General features: G+C 35.3%; 1 protein-coding gene across 1 annotated transcript in view; it reads left to right on the top strand.

Moving 5' to 3' along the window:
* mrpl11 (mitochondrial ribosomal protein L11) overlaps positions 1-21,091 on the top strand; it is a 110,699-nt gene that overhangs the window by 77,216 nt on the left and 12,392 nt on the right. Inside the window, exon 3 of the mRNA XM_087799114.1 lies at positions 11,645-11,740. Within this exon, the coding sequence (XP_087655240.1) occupies positions 11,645-11,740 (96 nt within the window). The remainder of the gene's footprint in view (positions 1-11,644; positions 11,741-21,091) is intronic.

Here is a 21,091-nt window from a genome sequence, read left to right as displayed (position 1 = left end):
ATACACGATTGTGTATTCTCGTGTGGCCCTCCTTAGCCTCCTTAGCCTCAGTCAAACTTTAAATCGATCATGTAGAAATATTTGATGTATTAATAGTTTATTCTTGACTAATATTTAGAAAAAAACGTAATTACCCGTCCTGGTTAAACCCGGTCAGAAGAGTGAGCGATGCTCAGACAAAACAAAGGATAAAGAAAGTGTCTGAAGGTAAAATAATGAATAATCATTTCATCTTTACATGTATTAAAGAAGGTAAAAAGCAGAAAGAAAAATATTAAGTGATATAAATGAAGATAAAATTGTTATATTTTTGTTTAGTTTACACTTTATGTACAACTAAGTCATGGAAAACCATGCAATTATCATACAAAGCACTTTATTGAAAATAATAATATATATATTTTGAATGTTCTTTATATTCCTTCAGAAACTGGAGGATAAAAAGAAACTCAAGACCTAAAATAAATCACTTAAACAAGTATTGAATGAAAAAGCGAATCATCAGTCGAGTTAGTTTCTCTCTGACCTCAAACAAATAAGATCTTAATTGAATTTTAACGTAGCCATTAATCACTTGTTACTTTTGCTTAAACTATTTTCTAGAAACTGATCATTTCCTTTGGATCTCCAGGTGAATCTAGTGTGTGTCGAAACTGCATCCATATATTTGGAGGAAGACTTTCTGTGCGACACCGTTATTCAAGTGTGGAGTTTTGAGAAAGTTCTTCTCACTCTCTCTCGGGCCCGAAGATGTTTCTGCGTTTGTTCCGGTACTTTCTGGCCCAGTCGGTACTTTCTGGCCCAGTCGGTACTTTCTGGCCCAGCCGGTACTTTCTGGCCCCGTCAGCACCTCCTGGAGGGTCCAGCATGTGTTTGTTGATCAAAGAAGTGCTTCAGGTCTGCTGGACCAGAGCTCAGAGTGACCTTGTTCATCCATCATCTCGACGTGAAAACAACGGCAGGAAGAAAATAATTTATAAACATAATAAATAATTATGATTACTTTGATCCCATTCGTCAAACTATATCAACACAAACTTGATGGTTTGATCATAACTCCTGAGCTCTGAGCTCGACTCGTCGGACTGAGTGTCCCTGAGGACGTGACGCTGGTGAAGTACTTCGTGGACACAGATGCTGTGTCTCAATACTTACATACTTCTCTTGGTTGAAATAAAATACTTTCATGGTTTAATTCAGAGTTAATGTGGAAATATTCACTGCAATTCTTTGGACAATATTGGACAATACTACACATACAGTATATACTTGTTACTACACTATCACAACACCAGAGTCAAGTACTGGACAATACTACACATATATACTTGTTACTACACTATCAGAACACCAGAGTCAAGTACTGGACAATACTACACATTTGTCCTTGTTAATACAGTATCACAACACCAGAGTCAAGTACTGGACAATACTACACATATATCCTTGTTGCTACACTATCACAACACTAGAGTCAAGTACTGGACAATACTACACATATATACTTGTTACTACACTATCACAACACCAGAGTCAAGTACTGTACAATACTACACATATATCCTTGTTGCTACACTATCACAACACCAGAGTCAAGTACCGGACAATACTAGACATATATACTTGTTACTACACTATCAGAACACCAGTACGCTACACTATCACTATATATCGTATCATTGACACTGTATCGTGATATGTATTGTATTCTTGAAAATACACACGTTTCATATAATTTAGTTTTGGTCGAATTGAGCTTGTATTTATGATTTAAATACTATTCTTCAGGAAACTGTATCAAACGGTTCATTCATCTCCAGAACTGTCTCGTGTGTTTTGGCTCCAGTTTAGTTGTATCTGGAGCTGCTGATCTTTTTCACTTTGAAGTCTAATCCACTGATTGCAGGCGGAAAATCAAGCGAGAACCGAACATAATTCTTCTCATGATAGAGGCAGGATCTGCTGGATCTGAGGCTTGTCAAGGTGGTCTCATGGTCCTCACGTTTGTCAAGGTGGTCTCATGGTCCTCACGCTTGTCGAGGTGGTCTCATGGTCCTCACGCTTGTCGAGGTGGTCTCATGGTCCTCACGTTTGTCAAGGTGGTCTCATGGTCCTCACGTTTGTCGAGGTGGTCTCATGGTCCTCACGTTTGTCAAATTGGTCTCATGGTCCTCACGTTTGTCAAGGTGGTCTCATGGTCCTCACGCTTGTCAAGGTGGTCTCATGGTCCTCACGTTTGTCAAATTGGTCTCATGGTCCTCACGTTTGTCGAGGTGGTCTCATGGTCCTCACGTTTGTCAAATTGGTCTCATGGTCCTCACGTTTGTCGAGGTGGTCTCATGGTCCTCACGCTTGTCAAGGTGGTCTCATGGTCCTCACGTTTGTCAAATTGGTCTCATGGTCCTCACGTTTGTCGAGGTGGTCTCATGGTCCCCACGCTTGTCGAGGTGGTCTCATGGTCCTCACGTTTGTCGAGGTGGTCTCATGGTCCTCACGCTTGTCGAGGTGGTCTCATTGTCCTCACGTTTGTCAAGGTGGTCTCATGGTCTTCACGTTTGTCGAGGTGGTCTCATGGTCCTCACGCTTGTCGAGGTGGTCTCATTGTCCTCACGTTTGTCAAGGTGGTCTCATGGTCTTCACGTTTGTCGAGGTGGTCTCATGGTCCTCACGTTTGTCAAATTGGTCTCATGGTCCTCACGTTTGTCAAGGTGGTCTCATTATCCTCACGCTTGTCAAGGTGGTCTCATGGTCCTCACGTTTGTCAAGGTGGTCTCACGGTCCTCACGTTTGTCGAGGTGGTCTCATGGTCCTCAGGTGGCCTCGGGCAGGTCCTCAGGTTCAGAGGTGCATCATGGGAGATTAAGTGTTCTCCAGAACAGAGGAGATGAAATGAACGCAGTAATGAAGGTAATGAAGGAGAGTGTTTCGCGCTGAAACCTTTAATTAACCTTCTTTCTACACCTTCATCGCTGCAGCTCCGTCTTCTGGACTCTTTATCCAGGATCAATGAATCCTGCTCCGAGCTCTTCTCCTGCGTCGTGTCCTTTATCTCAGAAGAGCCTCCTCGTGACCTCCAGCAGCTCCTGCTCTCGTCTTGTTGTTCGCTCTCACAACAGCTGCTCCGTCAGCAGATCTGTTTGCAAACAACATCTTCACGAGATGAAGCTGCTGCGAGTGTTTCTGAACCAACTTCATCCTCGTGTCGTGTTCATGAAGACGCTCTTTAAACGTTATCTGTCTGTCTTATCTATTTGATCTATCTATCCTGCTCCTCTGCTCCTCCGCTGACCTCCTTCAGTCTCGGATTATAATCCAGACTGAAGCAATAATCTGACACTTTCTCTTGTCACAGAACTTTCTTCTCAATAATCCATAATATTCTAATAAATTAAATTGAATCATCAGACTCAGGCTACAATGTTGAGTTTTTTTAGACATTTGTTGATTTTTTTTCTTTTCAATTGGGAATTTTAATTACATTTTTTTTAATCATTATTTGTTAATGTTCTCATTGTTTTTCTTTTTTAGATATTTTTTGTTTTATTTTAGCAGTTTCTTAACACTCTTTCTTTTTGTTGTTGAGTTCATTTTGTGCAGTTTCTTCACAATGTTTATCCTTTTTTTGTTTTATTTTGATCATTTCATTACGTTTTTTTCTCTCTGAAATATCGGCGGTTTCTTCACCTTCTTTTGTACTATTTATCAGGTTCTTCCCAGTTTTTCATGTCATATTTGTATATAAGTTCAACTTTTTCTTTGTCTATTTCCTCACATTTCTTTAAAGAAATATTCTTTCTTTTTCTTCACTTTTATATTCTGACAGTTTCTTTACGATGTTATTTGATGTTTTATTTTGACGATGAGGTTTATTTTGGCGGGTTTTCTTCCTCCTCCTTCCATGGATCGCCGTCGTTCCTGATGGTTCTGATGATTCGTGATCTTCTGTCGACAACAAGCATCTGGAGCTGCTCCGGCTCAGATCTTCCTCTCTTGAGACGTGATCCATGAGAACTTGAGTGAAGCTCCTGACACTCCTGCTGTGATCCATGAGAAACGGCTTCAAAATCAGATTTCCGTGGATGTATCAGGTGACGCTGATAAAAGTGTTTCTCCTGCACATGTCCCATCATGCAACAGCAGCCCCTCTGTCTTGTTAAATCGAGTTAGTGGAGCTGAACGGCCAATCGCGGAGCAGCAGAGTCGGCGTGACAGACGGAGACACTTTCAGATCGCCGTTAATTACACGTAATAAAGCCGTGAACTCCTGCTAATTACCCAGAAGCCTCCTCCGGACGAGCGGCTGCGCCCGTAGATTAAGGCCTAATCCTGGGGGTCTCGAGGTCTTTGAAGGTCCTGGTGTGAGGAGGGCCTCGGCTGATATGGTGGAGGGTTTGAATCCCGGATTTATGCGGCGGCTTTGACGAGAGCCTGGGAGTCTGATGGATGTCGAGGTTGTCGAAGCCAAACCTGGAGCGAAGTCTCGCACCAGCATCTGCTGCCTGAAGAGCCTGCGAGTGCAATTACTGACACCATCGCCGGGGAAGTCAGAAGCTTCTGGAACTTTATCATCAGGATGTTCTACTGACATGTTGTTGTTTTTAATCGTTTTGTTACTTTTGGATTCAGTTTATCATTTCTTTATTAAATTAAATTACATTTGATTATTTTTTTAATTATGTTATTTCTTTTCAAACATAGAGTTTGATGTTCTTAATTCCCATAAAGAAAATTTTTAAAAAATGATTCGTAGTCTTTTAAATTCAATATAAAAATGTTGTTATAATAGAGTCACCAGACATTAGCAAACGAGCACCGAGCTACTGGATCGATCCTTCAGGTGATTGTCTTAAACTTCTGGTGATTTTTTATTTTAATTTGGTTGATCTTCTACTTCCTCCTGGAATTCATAACCATCGTTTCTGCTCAAGTTTTCATGTCTTACTCGTCCTCCATCTTTTCTGATCGTAGACGTCTTCATCATCCACTCCTCCTCTTCTTCTTCGTCATCTGTGTTCACCTCTAAGGTCTGAGTTCAATCCTGGACGTCTTTTACGCAACGATTATTGATTTGTTTAAATGGAAATGTTGTGGTTTATCAGCGTGTGATTGGTTGTTTTAGTTTAGTCTGGTGACTCTATTTTGACATTTTATATTGAATTTAAAAGACTATGAATTTAGAAAATGTTAAATTTAGAAAACTTATTTTTGAGTGATTGTAATGAGAATATCAAATCCTATGTAAAACATGAATAAATTATTAATATTTTTAATTACATGTTGTTTTTAATCAACCTTTCTATATAAAAATGATTGAATTCATTTTCAATTAAAAAAACGATTCATATTCAAAATGTAATTATTAAAAATATATATTGTGCATAAAAAAAACATTGTAAAAGCTCAGTTCAACATGTATTGTGATGTCACTGATGAACCTTCAGTCCTTCATTGAAGCGAGATTAGCAGAATTAAACGAGCAGAGACAAGTGATCCCTGGAGGCTCATGGATCTGGTTTTCAGTCTGTTTGCCAATATTAACGCTCGTGTGTTTTAAAGCCTTTGAGCCGCACCGTCGTCGTCTCAGTGACTCTTTCTCTAGAACCTTTAGCTGAAGAGTTGACATCATCTCGCTCGTGATTATCTCGTGATCCTCTCGACATCATCTCGCTCGTGATCCTCTCGACATCATCTCGCACTAGTTCTCTCGACATCATCTCGCACTAGTTCTCTCGACATCATCTCGCACTAGTTCTCTCGACATCTCGCACTAGTCCTCTCGACATCATCTCGCTCGTGATCCTCTCGACATCATCTCGCTCGTGATCCTCTCGACATCATCTCACACTAGTTCTCTCGACATCATCTCGCTCGTGATCCTCTCGTGATCCTCTCGACATCATCTCGCTCGTGATCCTCTCGTGATCCTCTCGACATCATCTCACACTAGTTCTCTCGACATCATCTCGCTCGTGATTATCTCGTGATCCTCTCGACATCATCTCGCTCGTGATCCTCTCGTGATCCTCTCGACATCATCTCGCTTGTGATTCTCTCGATATCATCTTGCACTAGTCCTGTCGACATCATCTCCCACTAGTCCTCTCGGCATCATCTTGGACTACTCCTGTCGAGATCATCTCGCACTAGCTCTCTCGACATCAACTCGCACTAGTTCTCTCGACATCATCTCGCACTAGTTCTCTCGACATCATCTCGCTCGTGATTATCTCAACATCATCTCGCACTAGTTCTCTCGACATCATCTCGCACTAGTTCTCTCGACATCATCTCGCTCGTGATTCTCTCGACATCATCTCGCACGTGATTCTCGCGACATCATCTCGCACTAGTTTTCTCGACATCATCTCGCACTAGTTCTCGCAACATCATCTCGCTTGTGGTCCTCTCGACATCATCTCGCACTAGTTCTCTCGACATCAACTCGCACTAGTTCTCTCGACATCTCGCACTAGTTCTCTCGACATCTCGCACTAGTTCTCTCGACATCACCTCGCACTAGTCCTCTCGACATCATCTCACACTAATCCTCTCGGCATCATCTCACACTAATCCTCTCGGCATCATCTTGGACTACTCCTGTCGACATCATCTTGCACTAGGCCTGTCGACATCATCTCGCTTGTGATTCTCTCGATATCATCTCGCACTAGTCCTCTCGACATCATCTCGCTCGTGATCCTCTCGACATCATCTCGCTCGTGATCCTCTCGACATCATCTCGCACTAGTCCTGTCGACATCATCTCGCTCGTGATCCTCTCGACATCATCTTGCACTAGGCCTGTCGACATCATCTCCCACTAGTCCTCTCGGCATCATCTTGGACTACTCCTGTCGACATCATCTCGCACTAGCTCTCTCGACATCAACTCGCACTAGTTCTCTCGACATCATCTCGCACTAGTTCTCTCGACATCATCTCGCTCGTGATTATCTCAACATCATCTCGCACTAGTTCTCTCGACATCAACGCGCACTAGTTCTCTCGACATCATCTCGCACTAGTTCTCTCGACATCATCTCGCTCGTGATTCTCTCGACATCATCTCGCACGTGATTCTCTCGACATCATCTCGCACTAGTTTTCTCGACATCATCTCGCACGTGATTCTCTCGACATCATCTCGCACGTGATTCTCGCGACATCATCTCGCACTAGTTTTCTCGACATCATCTCGCACTAGTTCTCGCAACATCATCTCGCTTGTGGTCCTCTCGACATCATCTCGCACTAGTTCTCTCGACATCATCTCGCACTAGTTCTCTCGACATCAACTCGCACTAGTTCTCTCGACATCATCTCGCTCGTGATCCTCTCGACATCATCTCACACTAGTTCTCTCGACATCATCTCGCTCGTGATCCTCTCGTGATCCTCTCGACATCATCTCACACTAGTTCTCTCGACATCATCTCGCTCGTGATTCTCTCGACATCATCTCACACTAGTTCTCTCGACATCATCTCGCTCGTGATTCTCTCGACATCATCTCACACTAGTTCTCTCGACATCAACTCGCACTAGTTCTCTTGACATCATCTCGCACTAGTTCTCTCGACATCATCTCGCTCGTGATCCTCTCGTGATCCTCTCGACATCATCTCGATCATGATTCTCTCGACATCATCTCGCACTAGCTCTCTCGAAGTAATCTCACACTAGCTCTCTCGACATCATCTCGCTCGTGATCCTCTCGACATCATCTCACACTAGTTCTCTCGACATCATCTCGCTCTTGATTCTCTCGACATCATCTCGCACTATTTCTCTCGACATCATCTCACACTAGTTATCTCGACATCATCTCGCACTATTTCTCTCGACATCATCTCACACTAGTTATCTCGACATCATCTCGCACTAGTCCTCTCGACATCATCTCGATCATGATTCTCTCGACATCATCTCGCACTAGCTCTCTCGAAGTAATCTCACACTAGTCCTCTCGACATCATCTCGCTCGGGATTCTCTCGAAATCATCTCGCACTAGCTCTCTCGACATCATCTCGCTCGTGATCCTCTCGACATCATCTCACACTAGCGCTCTCGACATCATCTCGCTCGTGATCCTCTCGACATCATCTCGCACTAGCTCTCTCGACATCATCTCGCTCGTGATCCTCTCGACATCATCTCGCACTAGTCCTCTCGACATCATCTTGCACTAGGCCTGTCGACATCATCTCGCACTAGTCCTCTCGGCATCATCTTGGACTACTCCTGTCGACATCATCTCACACTAGTTATCTCGACATCATCTCGCACTAGTCCTCTCGACATCATCTCGATCATGATCCTCTCGACATCATCTCGCACTAGCTCTCTCGACATCATCTCGCTCATGATCCTCTCGACATCATCTCACACTAGTTCTCTCGACATCATCTCGCTCATGATCCTCTCGACATCATCTCACACTAGTTCTCTCGACATCATCTCGCTCATGATCCTCTCGACATCATCTCACACTAGTTCTCTCGACATCATCTCGCTCGTGATCCTCTCGACATCATCTCACACTAGTTCTCTCGACATTATCTCGCTCGTGATCCTCTCGACATCATCTCACACTAGTTCTCTCGACATTATCTCGCTCGTGATCCTCTCGACATCATCTTGCACTAGTCCTCTCGGCATCATCTCGCTCGTGATTATCTGGACGTCATCTCGCACTAGTTCTCTTGACATCTCGCACTAGTTCTCTCGACGTCATCTCGCACTAGTTCTCTCGACATTTCGCACTAGTTCTCTCGACATCATCTCGCACTAGTTCTCTCGACATCATCTCGCACTAGTTCTCTCGATATCGTGGCCCTTTTGAGTGATTATCCGACCTGAAAGAAGAGAAAGTTTGAGTCAGAACATTCCAGTCTTTCTATAGATCTACGTTTAATTAGTCCTTTCTTCTTGTTTACTGGTTTTGTGGGCGGTGAAGGGAGGGATGAGGAGGGGGGACGCCTGACATGGATTATCATAATAAACAGGGGAGGAGAGCTGAAGCAAAGAGAGGTTGATGTTCCTCTCTTTCATTTCATTATCATCATTCAAATCCTCCCCTGCATGACGACAATAATCCACTTCAACATGCAGGGAAATTAAATCTGTCCGTTAGTGTTGATGCTCTTTGATTGACGGGTCCGGTTGCTGCTCGATAGATGAATGTTTGATGATCGATTAACATCCATTTGATCTTTGACAGTTTAGAAGGAAATAACAGAGTGAAAACAAGGAGAGAAATTGTGGAGATAAAAGAAAGAAAATTAGATTAAATGACTTGGATTCAATGGGAATATAGAGAAGAAAATGACAACTGCAAATAAAATAATTAAAAATATAATATTCAAAATGTAGTCAAAATAAAAAGGGACAAATGTGAGGAAGAAAAACTGAAAAAATAAATTTAATAAAACTGCATCTGAAAACATGAGAAATACTTGAAGAAATCTATATAAAATAAAATAACGTAACGAAATTGTCCCCAAAAAGAAAAAACGGAGAAACTGGCAAAAGGAAAAAAATTAGTAAAAGTGAAGAATAAAACCTGCCAAAATAAAACAGTTAAACAATGTGTGAGGAAACTACCAAAATAAAACGGTTAAACAATGTGTGCGTAAAACTACCAAAATAAAACGGTTAAACAATGTGTGAGGAAACTACCAAAATAAAACGGTTAAACAATGTGTGAGGAAACTACCAAAATAAAACGGTTAAACAATGTGTGAGGAAACTACCAAAATAAAACGGTTACACAGTGTGTAAGGAAACTACCAAAATAAAACGGTTAAACAATGTTTGAGGAAACTACCAAAATAAAACGGTTAAACAATGTGTGAGGAAACTACCAAAATAAAACAGTTAAACAATGTGTGAGGAAACTACCAAAATAAAACGGTTAAACAGTGTGTGAGGAAACTACCAAAATAAAACAGTTAAACAATGTGTGAGGAAACTACCAAAATAAAACGGTTAAACGGTGTGTGAGGAAACTACCAAAATAAAACGGTTAAACGGTGTGTGAGGAAACTACCAAAATAAAACGGTTAAACAGTGTGTAAGGAAACTACCAAAATAAAACGGTTAAACAATGTGTGAGGAAACTACCAAAATAAAACGGTTAAACAGTGTGTGAGGAAACTACCAAAATAAAACGGTTAAACAATGTGTGAGGAAACTACCAAAATAAAACGGTTAAACAGTGTGTAAGGAAACTACCAAAATAAAACGGTTAAACAGTGTGTGAGGAAACTACCAAAATAAAACGGTTAAACAATGTGTGAGGAAACTACCAAAATAAAACGGTTAAACATTGTGTGAGGAAACTACCAAAATAAAACGGTTAAACAATGTGTGAGGAAACTACCAAAATAAAACGGTTAAACATTGTGTGAGGAAACTACCAAAATAAAACGGTTAAACAATGTGTGAGGAAACTACCAAAATAAAACGGTTAAACATTGTGTGAGGAAACTACCAAAATAAAACGGTTAAACAATGTGTGAGGAAACTACCAAAATAAAACGGTTAAACATTGTGTGAGGAAACTACCAAAATAAAACGGTTAAACAATGTGTGAGGAAACTACCAAAATAAAACGGTTAAACATTGTGTGAGGAAACTACCAAAATAAAACGGTTAAACAATGTGTGAGGAAACTACCAAAATAAAACAGTTAAACATTGTGTGAGGAAACTACCAAAATAAAACGGTTAAACAATGTGTGAGGAAACTACCAAAATAAAACGGTTAAACATTGTGTGAGGAAACTACCAAAATAAAACGGTTAAACATTGTGTGAGGAAACTACCAAAATAAAACGGTTAAACATTGTGTGAGGAAACTACCAAAATAAAATGGTTAAACAATGTGTGAGGAAACTACCAAAATAAAACGGTTAAACAATGTGAGGAAACTACTAAAATAAAACGGTTAAACAGTGTGTAAGGAAACTACCAAAATGAAATCAAATTCTAATTCTAATCTTTCCTGACAACAATAATAGCTGGAGTCTCGTTGACGTCGATGCACTTTGAGTCACTGGTGATGAACCAGATTTGCTGACTGGTCGACTTTCATCTGCTCGTGCGAGGAAGAACGTTCTGCTCTGTTGACCTCAAATCAACGTCTGGACGTCTGGAGACGTCGGCTCTTCCTCGTCTCGGTGTTTGTTCAATGTTCCGTCATGGAAGCTCGAGCGCGTTAGATCCTCCATGTTTTAATGAACTTCATGAGCGTGTTGCCTTCAGGCGCCTCAGAAGGTCACTTCAGATCTGCCTCATCATGGCGTTCCTAATGGACTCGCGTTCCGGTCGCACAAGTTTCCTGCTCGTGTTTGTTCTTCTGCTCGTTCATCACAAAGTTCCAGACGCACACTGGGCCTGAAAACAACACATTTACACAACGTTACACATTTTTATTCTGGTCTGAAAATAAGTCTCAAACTCCTGACGCGTAAACAGACTCGCCTCGGATTCCCTGAACCCAGCGTTCCCGCTTTGAAGCCTGGTCGATTGACTGACAGCTGTCAGGCGTCTGTGCTCCACCGGCACCGTCTGGAACGTCGTGAAGCTTCAGCAGGAGAACATTTTTTGTTTTTTTTAAAAATATCTCCTCGTTCTCCCGCAGAGAGGAATTCCCATCGCGCAGTTCTGCAAAGACTTCAACGAGAAGACCAAAGACATGAAGGAGGGACTTCCTCTCCCGGTGAAGATCCACGTCAAGGTGAGAGATTCTTCTTCTTCTGCTCCAGAGTTCCTCTTGGACCTGGACGTCCATGATTCACCGCAGAGAAGGAAGACTTTAATTTGCATTCATTAACAAAGCGACTCTCAGAGGAACGTTGAGGGATTAAGTTCCTGCAGGAGACTCTGAATAATGAGTTCAACCTCCCTCTGGTTTATCTTTAGATTCATTTAAACTCTTTAGATCTTTGTTTGTGGTTAATCTAGTATTTTTATATTCATTTAAACACTTCAAATCTTTGTTTGTGGTTAATATAGTATTTTTATATTCATTTAAACACTTCAAATCTTTGTTTGTGGTTAATCTAGTATTTTTATATTCATTTAAACACTTCAAATCTTTGTTTGTGGTTAATCTAGTATTTTTATATTCATTTAAACACTTCAAATCTTTGTTTGTGGTTAATCTAGTATTTTTTCATTCATTTAAACACTTAAAATCTTTGTTTGTGGTTAATCTAGTATTTTTATATTCATTTAAACACTTCAAATCTTTGTTTGTGGTTAATCTAGTATTTTTATATTCATTTAAACACTTCAAATCTTTGTTTGTGGTTAATCTAGTATTTTTTCATTCATTTAAACACTTAAAATCTTTGTTTGTGGTTAATCTAGTATTTTTTCATTCATTTAAACACTTAAAATCTTTGTTTGTGGTTAATCTAGTATTTTTATATTCATTTAAACACTTCAAATCTTTGTTTGTGGTTAATCTAGTATTTTTTCATTCATTTAAACACTTCAAATCTTTGTTTGTGGTTAATCTAGTATTTTTATATTCATTTAAACACTTCAAATCTTTGTTTGTGGTTAATCTAGTATTTTTTCATTCATTTAAACACTTAAAATCTTTGTTTGTGGTTAATCTAGTATTTTTTCATTCATTTAAACACTTAAAATCTTTGTTTGTGGTTAATCTAGTATTTTTATATTCATTTAAACACTTCAAATCTTTGTTTGTGGTAAATCTAGTATTTTTATATTCATTTAAACACTTCAAATCTTTGTTTGTGGTTAATCTAGTATTTTTATATTCATTTAATGTGTGTGTGTGAGTGTGTGTCTAGTATTGTGAGTGTGTGTCTAGTATTTTTATATTCATTTAAACACTTCAAATCTTTGTTTGTGGTTAATCTAGTATTTTTTCATTCATTTAAACACTTCAAATCTTTGTTTGTGGTTAATCTAGTATTTTTTCATTCATTTAAACACTTCAAATCTTTGTTTGTTGTTAATCTAGTATTTTTATATTCATTTAAACACTTAAAATCTTTGTTTGTGGTTAATCTAGTATTTTTATATTCATTTAAACACTTCAAATCTTTGTTTGTGGTAAATCTAGTATTTTTATATTCATTTAAACACTTCAAATCTTTGTTTGTGGTTAATCTAGTATTTTTATATTCATTTAAACACTTCAAATCTTTGTTTGTGGTTAATCTAGTATTTTTTCATTCATTTAAACACTTAAAATCTTTGTTTGTGGTTAATCTAGTATTTTTATATTCATTTAAACACTTCAAATCTTTGTTTGTGGTTAATCTAGTATTTTTTCATTCATTTAAACACTTAAAATCTTTGTTTGTGGTTAATCTAGTATTTTTATATTCATTTAAACACTTCAAATCTTTGTTTGTGGTTAATCTAGTATTTTTTCATTCATTTAAACACTTCAAATCTTTGTTTGTGGTTAATCTAGTATTTTTTCATTCATTTAAACACTTAAAATCTTTGTTTGTGGTTAATCTAGTATTTTTATATTCATTTAAACACTTCAAATCTTTGTTTGTGGTTAATCTAGTATTTTTTCATTCATTTAAACACTTAAAATCTTTGTTTGTGGTTAATCTAGTATTTTTTCATTCATTTAAACACTTCAAATCTTTGTTTGTGGTTAATCTAGTATTTTTATATTCATTTAAACACTTCAAATCTTTGTTTGTGGTTAATCTAGTATTTTTTCATTCATTTAAACACTTCAAATCTTTGTTTGTGGTTAATCTAGTATTTTTATATTCATTTAAACACTTCAAATCTTTGTTTGTGGTAAATCTAGTATTTTTATATTCATTTAAACACTTCAAATCTTTGTTTGTGGTTAATCTAGTATTTTTATATTCATTTAAACACTTCAAATCTTTGTTTGTGGTTAATCTAGTATTTTTTCATTCATTTAAACACTTCAAATCTTTGTTTGTGGTTAATCTAGTATTTTTATATTCATTTAAACACTTCAAATCTTTGTTTGTGGTTAATCTAGTATTTTTTCATTCATTTAAACACTTAAAATCTTTGTTTGTGGTTAATCTAGTATTTTTATATTCATTTAAACACTTCAAATCTTTGTTTGTGGTTAATCTAGTATTTTTTCATTCATTTAAACACTTAAAATCTTTGTTTGTGGTTAATCTAGTATTTTTATATTCATTTAAACACTTCAAATCTTTGTTTGTGGTTAATCTAGTATTTTTTCATTCATTTAAACACTTCAAATCTTTGTTTGTGGTTAATCTAGTATTTTTTCATTCATTTAAACACTTAAAATCTTTGTTTGTGGTTAATCTAGTATTTTTATATTCATTTAAACACTTCAAATCTTTGTTTGTGGTTAATCTAGTATTTTTTCATTCATTTAAACACTTAAAATCTTTGTTTGTGGTTAATCTAGTATTTTTTCATTCATTTAAACACTTCAAATCTTTGTTTGTGGTTAATCTAGTATTTTTATATTCATTTAAACACTTCAAATCTTTGTTTGTGGTTAATCTAGTATTTTTTCATTCATTTAAACACTTCAAATCTTTGTTTGTTGTTAATCTAGTATTTTTATATTCATTTAAACACTTAAAATCTTTGTTTGTGGTTAATCTAGTATTTTTATATTCATTTAAACACTTCAAATCTTTGTTTGTGGTTAATCTAGTATTTTTTCATTCATTTAAACACTTCAAATCTTTGTTTGTGGTTAATCTAGTATTTTTATATTCATTTAAACACTTCAAATCTTTGTTTGTGGTTAATCTAGTATTTTTATATTCATTTAAACACTTCAAATCTTTGTTTGTGGTTAATCTAGTATTTTTTCATTCATTTAAACACTTAAAATCTTTGTTTGTGGTTAATCTAGTATTTTTATATTCATTTAAACACTTCAAATCTTTGTTTGTGGTTAATCTAGTATTTTTATATTCATTTAAACACTTCAAATCTTTGTTTGTGGTTAATCTAGTATTTTTTCATTCATTTAAACACTTCAAATCTTTGTTTGTGGTTAATCTAGTATTTTTTCATTCATTTAAACACTTAAAATCTTTGTTTGTGGTTAATCTAGTATTTTTATATTCATTTAAACACTTCAAATCTTTGTTTGTGGTTAATCTAGTATTTTTATATTCATTTAAACACTTCAAATCTTTGTTTGTGGTTAATCTAGTATTTTTTCATTCATTTAAACACTTCAAATCTTTGTTTGTGGTTAATCTAGTATTTTTTCATTCATTTAAACACTTAAAATCTTTGTTTGTGGTTAATCTAGTATTTTTATATTCATTTAAACACTTCAAATCTTTGTTTGTGGTTAATCTAGTATTTTTTCATTCATTTAAACACTTAAAATCTTTGTTTGTGGTTAATCTAGTATTTTTTCATTCATTTAAACACTTAAAATCTTTGTTTGTGGTTAATCTAGTATTTTTATATTCATTTAAACACTTCAAATCTTTGTTTGTGGTAAATCTAGTATTTTTATATTCATTTAAACACTTCAAATCTTTGTTTGTGGTTAATCTAGTATTTTTATATTCATTTAATGTGTGTGTGTGAGTGTGTGTCTAGTATTGTGAGTGTGTGTCTAGTATTTTTATATTCATTTAAACACTTCAAATCTTTGTTTGTGGTTAATCTAGTATTTTTATATTCATTTAAACACTTCAAATCTTTGTTTGTGGTTAATCTAGTATTTTTATATTCATTTAATGTGTGTGTGTGAGTGTGTGTCTAGTATTGTGAGTGTGTGTCTAGTATTTTTATATTCATTTAAACACTTCAAATCTTTGTTTGTGGTTAATCTAGTATTTTTTCATTCATTTAAACACTTCAAATCTTTGTTTGTGGTTAATCTAGTATTTTTATATTCATTTAAACACTTCAAATCTTTGTTTGTGGTTAATCTAGTATTTTTTCATTCATTTAAACACTTCAAATCTTTGTTTGTTGTTAATCTAGTATTTTTATATTCATTTAAACACTTCAAATCTTTGTTTGTGGTTAATCTAGTATTTTTATATTCATTTAAACACTTCAAATCTTTGTTTGTGGTAAATCTAGTATTTTTATATTCATTTAAACACTTCAAATCTTTGTTTGTGGTTAATCTAGTATTTTTATATTCATTTAAACACTTCAAATCTTTGTTTGTGGTTAATCTAGTATTTTTATATTCATTTAAACACTTCAAATCTTTGTTCGTGGTTAATCTAGTATTTTTATATTCATTTAAACACTTCAAATCTTTGTTTGTGGTTAATCTAGTATTTTTATATTCATTTAAACACTTCAAATCTTTGTTTGTGGTTAATCTAGTATTTTTATATTCATTTAAACACTTCAAATCTTTGTTTGTGGTTAATCTAGTATTTTTATATTCATTGAAACACTTCAAATCTTTGTTTGTGGTTAATCTAGTATTTTTATATTCATTGAAACACTTCAAATCTTTGTTTGTGGTTAATCTAGTATTTTTATATTCATTTAAACACTTCAAATCTTTGTTTGTGGTTAATCTAGTATTTTTATATTCATTTAAACACTTTAAATCTTTGTTTGTGGTTAATCTAGTATTTTTATATTCATTTAAACACTTAAAATCTTTGTTCGTGGTTAATCTAGTATTTGTATATTAATAAAAAAAACTTCAAATCTTTGTTTGTTTTTAATCTAGTATTTTTATATTCATTTAAACACTTCAAATCTTTGCACTTTGTTTGTGGTTAATCTAGTATTTTTATATTCATATAAACACTTAAAATCTTTGGATTTGTTCGTGGTTAATATAGTATTTGTATATTAATAAAAAAAACTTCAAATCTTTGTTTGTTTTTAATCTAGTATTTTTATATTCATTTAAACACTTCAAATCTTTGCACTTTGTTTGTGGTTAATCTATTATTTTTATATTCATATAAACACTTAAAATCTTTGCACTTTGTTCGTGGTTAATCTAGTATTTGTATATTAATAAAAAAAACTTCAAATCTTTGTTTGTTTTTAATCTAGTATTTTTATATTCATTTAAACACTTCAAATCTTTGTTTGTGGTTAATCTAGTATTTTTATATTCATTTAAACACTTCAAATCTTTGTTCGTGGTTAATCTAGTATTTTTATATTCATTTAAACACTTCAAATCTTTGTTTGTGGTTAATCTAGTATTTTTATATTCATTTAAACACTTCAAATCTTTGCACTTTGTTTGTGGTTAATCTATTATTTTTATATTCATATAAACACTTAAAATCTTTGCACTTTGTTCGTGGTTAATCTAGTATTTGTATATTAATAAAAAAAACTTCAAATCTTTGTTTGTTTTTAATCTAGTATTTTTATATTCATTTAAACACTTCAAATCTTTGTTTGTGGTTAATCTAGTATTTTTATATTCATTTAAACACTTCAAATCTTTGTTTGTGGTTAATCTAGTATTTTTATATTCATTTAAACACTTCAAATCTTTGTTTGTGGTTAATCTAGTATTTTTATATTCATTTAAACACTTCAAATCTTTGTTTGTGGTTAATCTAGTATTTTTATATTCATTTAAACACTTCAAATCTTTGTTTGTGGTTAATCTAGTATTTTTATATTCATTTAAACACTTCAAATCTTTGTTTGTGGTTAATCTAGTATTTTTTCATTCATTTTAACACTTCAAATCTTTGCGCTTTGTTCGTGGTTAATCTAGTATTTTTATATTCATTTAAACACTTCAAATCTTTGCGCTTTGTTCGTGGTTAATCTAGTATTTTTATATTCATTTTAACACTTCAAATCTTTGCGCTTTGTTCGTGGTTAATCTAGTATTTTTATATTCATTTAAACACTTCAAATCTTTGTTTGTGGTTAATCTAGTATTTTTATATTCATTTAAACACTTCAAATCTTTGTTTGTGGTTAATCTAGTATTTTTTCATTCATTTAAACACTTCAAATCTTTGTTTGTGGTTAATCTAGTATTTTTATATTCATTTAAACACTTCAAATCTTTGTTTGTGGTTAATCTAGTATTTTTATATTCATTTAAACACTTTAGATCTTTGTTTGTGGTTAATCTAGTATTTGTATATTCATTTAAACACTTCAAATCTTTGTTTGTGGTTAATCTAGTATTTTTATATTCATTTAAACACTTCAAATCTTTGTTTGTGGTTAATCTAGTATTTTTTCATTCATTTAAACACTTCAAATCTTTGTTTGTGGTTAATCTAGTATTTTTTCATTCATTTAAACACTTCAAATCTTTGCACTTTGTTCGTGGTTAATCTAGTATTTTTATATTCATTTAAACACTTCAAATCTTTGTTTGTGGTTAATCTAGTATTTTTATATTCATTTAAACACTTCAAATCTTTGTTTGTGGTTAATCTAGTATTTTTATATTCATTTAAACACTTCAAATCTTTGTTTGTGGTTAATCTAGTATTTTTTCATTCATTTTAACACTTCAAATCTTTGCGCTTTGTTCGTGGTTAATCTAGTATTTTTATATTCATTTTAACACTTCAAATCTTTGCGCTTTGTTCGTGGTTAATCTAGTATTTTTATATTCATTTAAACACTTCAAATCTTTGTTTGTGGTTAATCTAGTATTTTTATATTCATTTAAACACTTCAAATCTTTGTTTGTGGTTAATCTAGTATTTTTTCATTCATTTAAACACTTCAAATCTTTGTTTGTGGTTAATCTAGTATTTTTATATTCATTTAAACACTTAAAATCTTTGTTTGTGGTTAATCTAGTATTTTTATATTCATTTAAACACTTTAGATCTTTGTTTGTGGTTAATCTAGTATTTGTATATTCATTTAAACACTTCAAATCTTTGTTTGTGGTTAATCTAGTATTTTTATATTCATTTAAACACTTCAAATCTTTGTTTGTGGTTAATCTAGTATTTTTTCATTCATTTAAACACTTCAAATCTTTGTTTGTGGTTAATCTAGTATTTTTATATTCATTTAAACACTTCAAATCTTTGTTTGTGGTTAATCTAGTATTTTTATATTCATTTAAACACTTTAGATCTTTGTTTGTGGTTAATCTAGTATTTGTATATTCATTTAAACACTTCAAATCTTTGTTTGTGGTTAATCTAGTATTTTTATATTCATTTAAACACTTCAAATCTTTGTTTGTGGTTAATCTAGTATTTTTTCATTCATTTAAACACTTCAAATCTTTGTTTGTGGTTAATCTAGTATTTTTTCATTCATTTAAACACTTCAAATCTTTGCACTTTGTTCGTGGTTAATCTAGTATTTTTTCATTCATTTAAACACTTCAAATCTTTGTTTGTGGTTAATCTAGTATTTTTTCATTCATTTAAACACTTCAAATCTTTGCACTTTGTTCGTGGTTAATCTAGTGTTTCCGAAGATTTTCCTGACCTTCCCTCCTGTCGCTCGCTGCTGCCCCCTCTGGTGATGTGTGTCCTTACACCATGATTTATTCATGGTCCTGAGAGGAATCAGTTCTTCTAGCAGATCTTGTTCAAGCATTTATAAGAGAAACCGTCGTTGAATATTTGATGCAACACTCGAGTCTGAGACCAACAACTGATGTGTGTGTAGCTTCGAGACTGGAGGTGATTGTGTGTTTTTTACAGTCACGTGTCGACAAACACACACATGTTATTGTGTGTTTTTTACAGTCACGTGTCGACAAACACACACATGTTATTGTGTGTTTATTATGTTATTGGTTTGAATCTTATTTACATCAGTTTGTCATGTTTTTAAGTTTAACTCTCATAGTTCAATAGTAATTAAGCAATTTACTCTCTCTGCTCTATCTCTACTCTCTCTCTACTCTCTCTCTCTACTCTCTACTCTCTCTCTGCTCTCTCTCTCTACTCTCTCTCTACTCTCTCTCTACTCTCTCTCTCTCTCTGCTCTCTCTACTCTCTCTACTCTCTCTCTACTCTCTCTCTCTCTCTACTCTCTCTACTCTCTCTCTACTCTCTCTCTGCTCTCTCTACTCTCTCTACTCTCCGCTCTCTCATTCCTCTCTACTCTCTCTCTCTCTCTCTACTCTCTCTCTGCTCTCTCTACTCTCTCTACTCTCCGCTCTCTCATTACTCTCTGCTCTCTCTCTCTCTCTCTCTCTCTCTGCTCTCTCTACTCTCTCTACTCTCCGCTCTCTCATTACTCTCTGCTCTCTCTCTCTCTCTCTCTCTCTCTACTCTCTCTCTGCTCTCTCTACTCTCTCTCTCTCTCTACTCTCTCTCTCTCTCTACTCTCTCTCTGCTCTCTCTACTCTCTCTACTCTCCGCTCTCTCATTACTCTCTGCTCTCTCTCTCTCTCTCTCTCTCTCTACTCTCTCTCTGCTCTCTCTACTCTCTCTCTCTCTCTACTCTCTCTCTCTCTCTACTCTCCGCTCTCTCATTCCTCTCTACTCTCTCTCTCTCTCTCTCTCTCTCTACTCTCTCTCTGCTCTCTCTACTCTCTCTCTCTCTCTACTCTCTCTCTACTCTCTCTCTCTCTCTACTCTCTCTACTCTCTCTACTCTCTCTCTACTCTCTCTCTACTCTCTCTCTCTCTGCTCTCTCTACTCTCTCTACTCTCCGCTCTCTCATTACTCTCTGCTCTCTCTACTCTCTCTCTACTCTCTCTACTCTCTCTCTACTCTCTCTACTCTCCGCTCTCTCATTCCTCTCTACTCTCTCTCTCTCTCTACTCTCTCTCTGCTCTCTCTACTCTCTCTACTCTCCGCTCTCTCATTACTCTCTGCTCTCTCTCTCTCTCTGCTCTCTCTCTGCTCTCTCTGCTCTCTCTACTCTCTCTCTACTCTCTCTCTCTCTGCTCTCTCTACTCTCTCTACTCTCCGCTCTCTCATTACTCTCTGCTCTCTCTACTCTCTCTCTACTCTCTCTCTACTCTCTCTCTACTCTCTCTACTCTCTCTACTCTCTCTACTCTCCGCTCTCTCTCTACTCTCTACTCTCTCTCTGCTCTCTCTCTCTCTACTCTCTCTCTCTCTCTACTCTCTCTACTCTCTCTCTACTCTCTCTCTCTCTCTGCTCTCTCTACTCTCTCTACTCTCCGCTCTCTCATTACT

The sequence above is a fragment of the Callionymus lyra genome, chromosome 9 (assembly GCF_982586985.1).
Source record: "Callionymus lyra chromosome 9, fCalLyr1.hap1.1, whole genome shotgun sequence".
Taxonomy (NCBI): Eukaryota; Metazoa; Chordata; class Actinopteri; order Syngnathiformes; family Callionymidae; genus Callionymus; species Callionymus lyra.
Note: the sequence above shows the minus strand (reverse complement) of the source record. Positions and strands in the feature narration are given on the sequence as shown.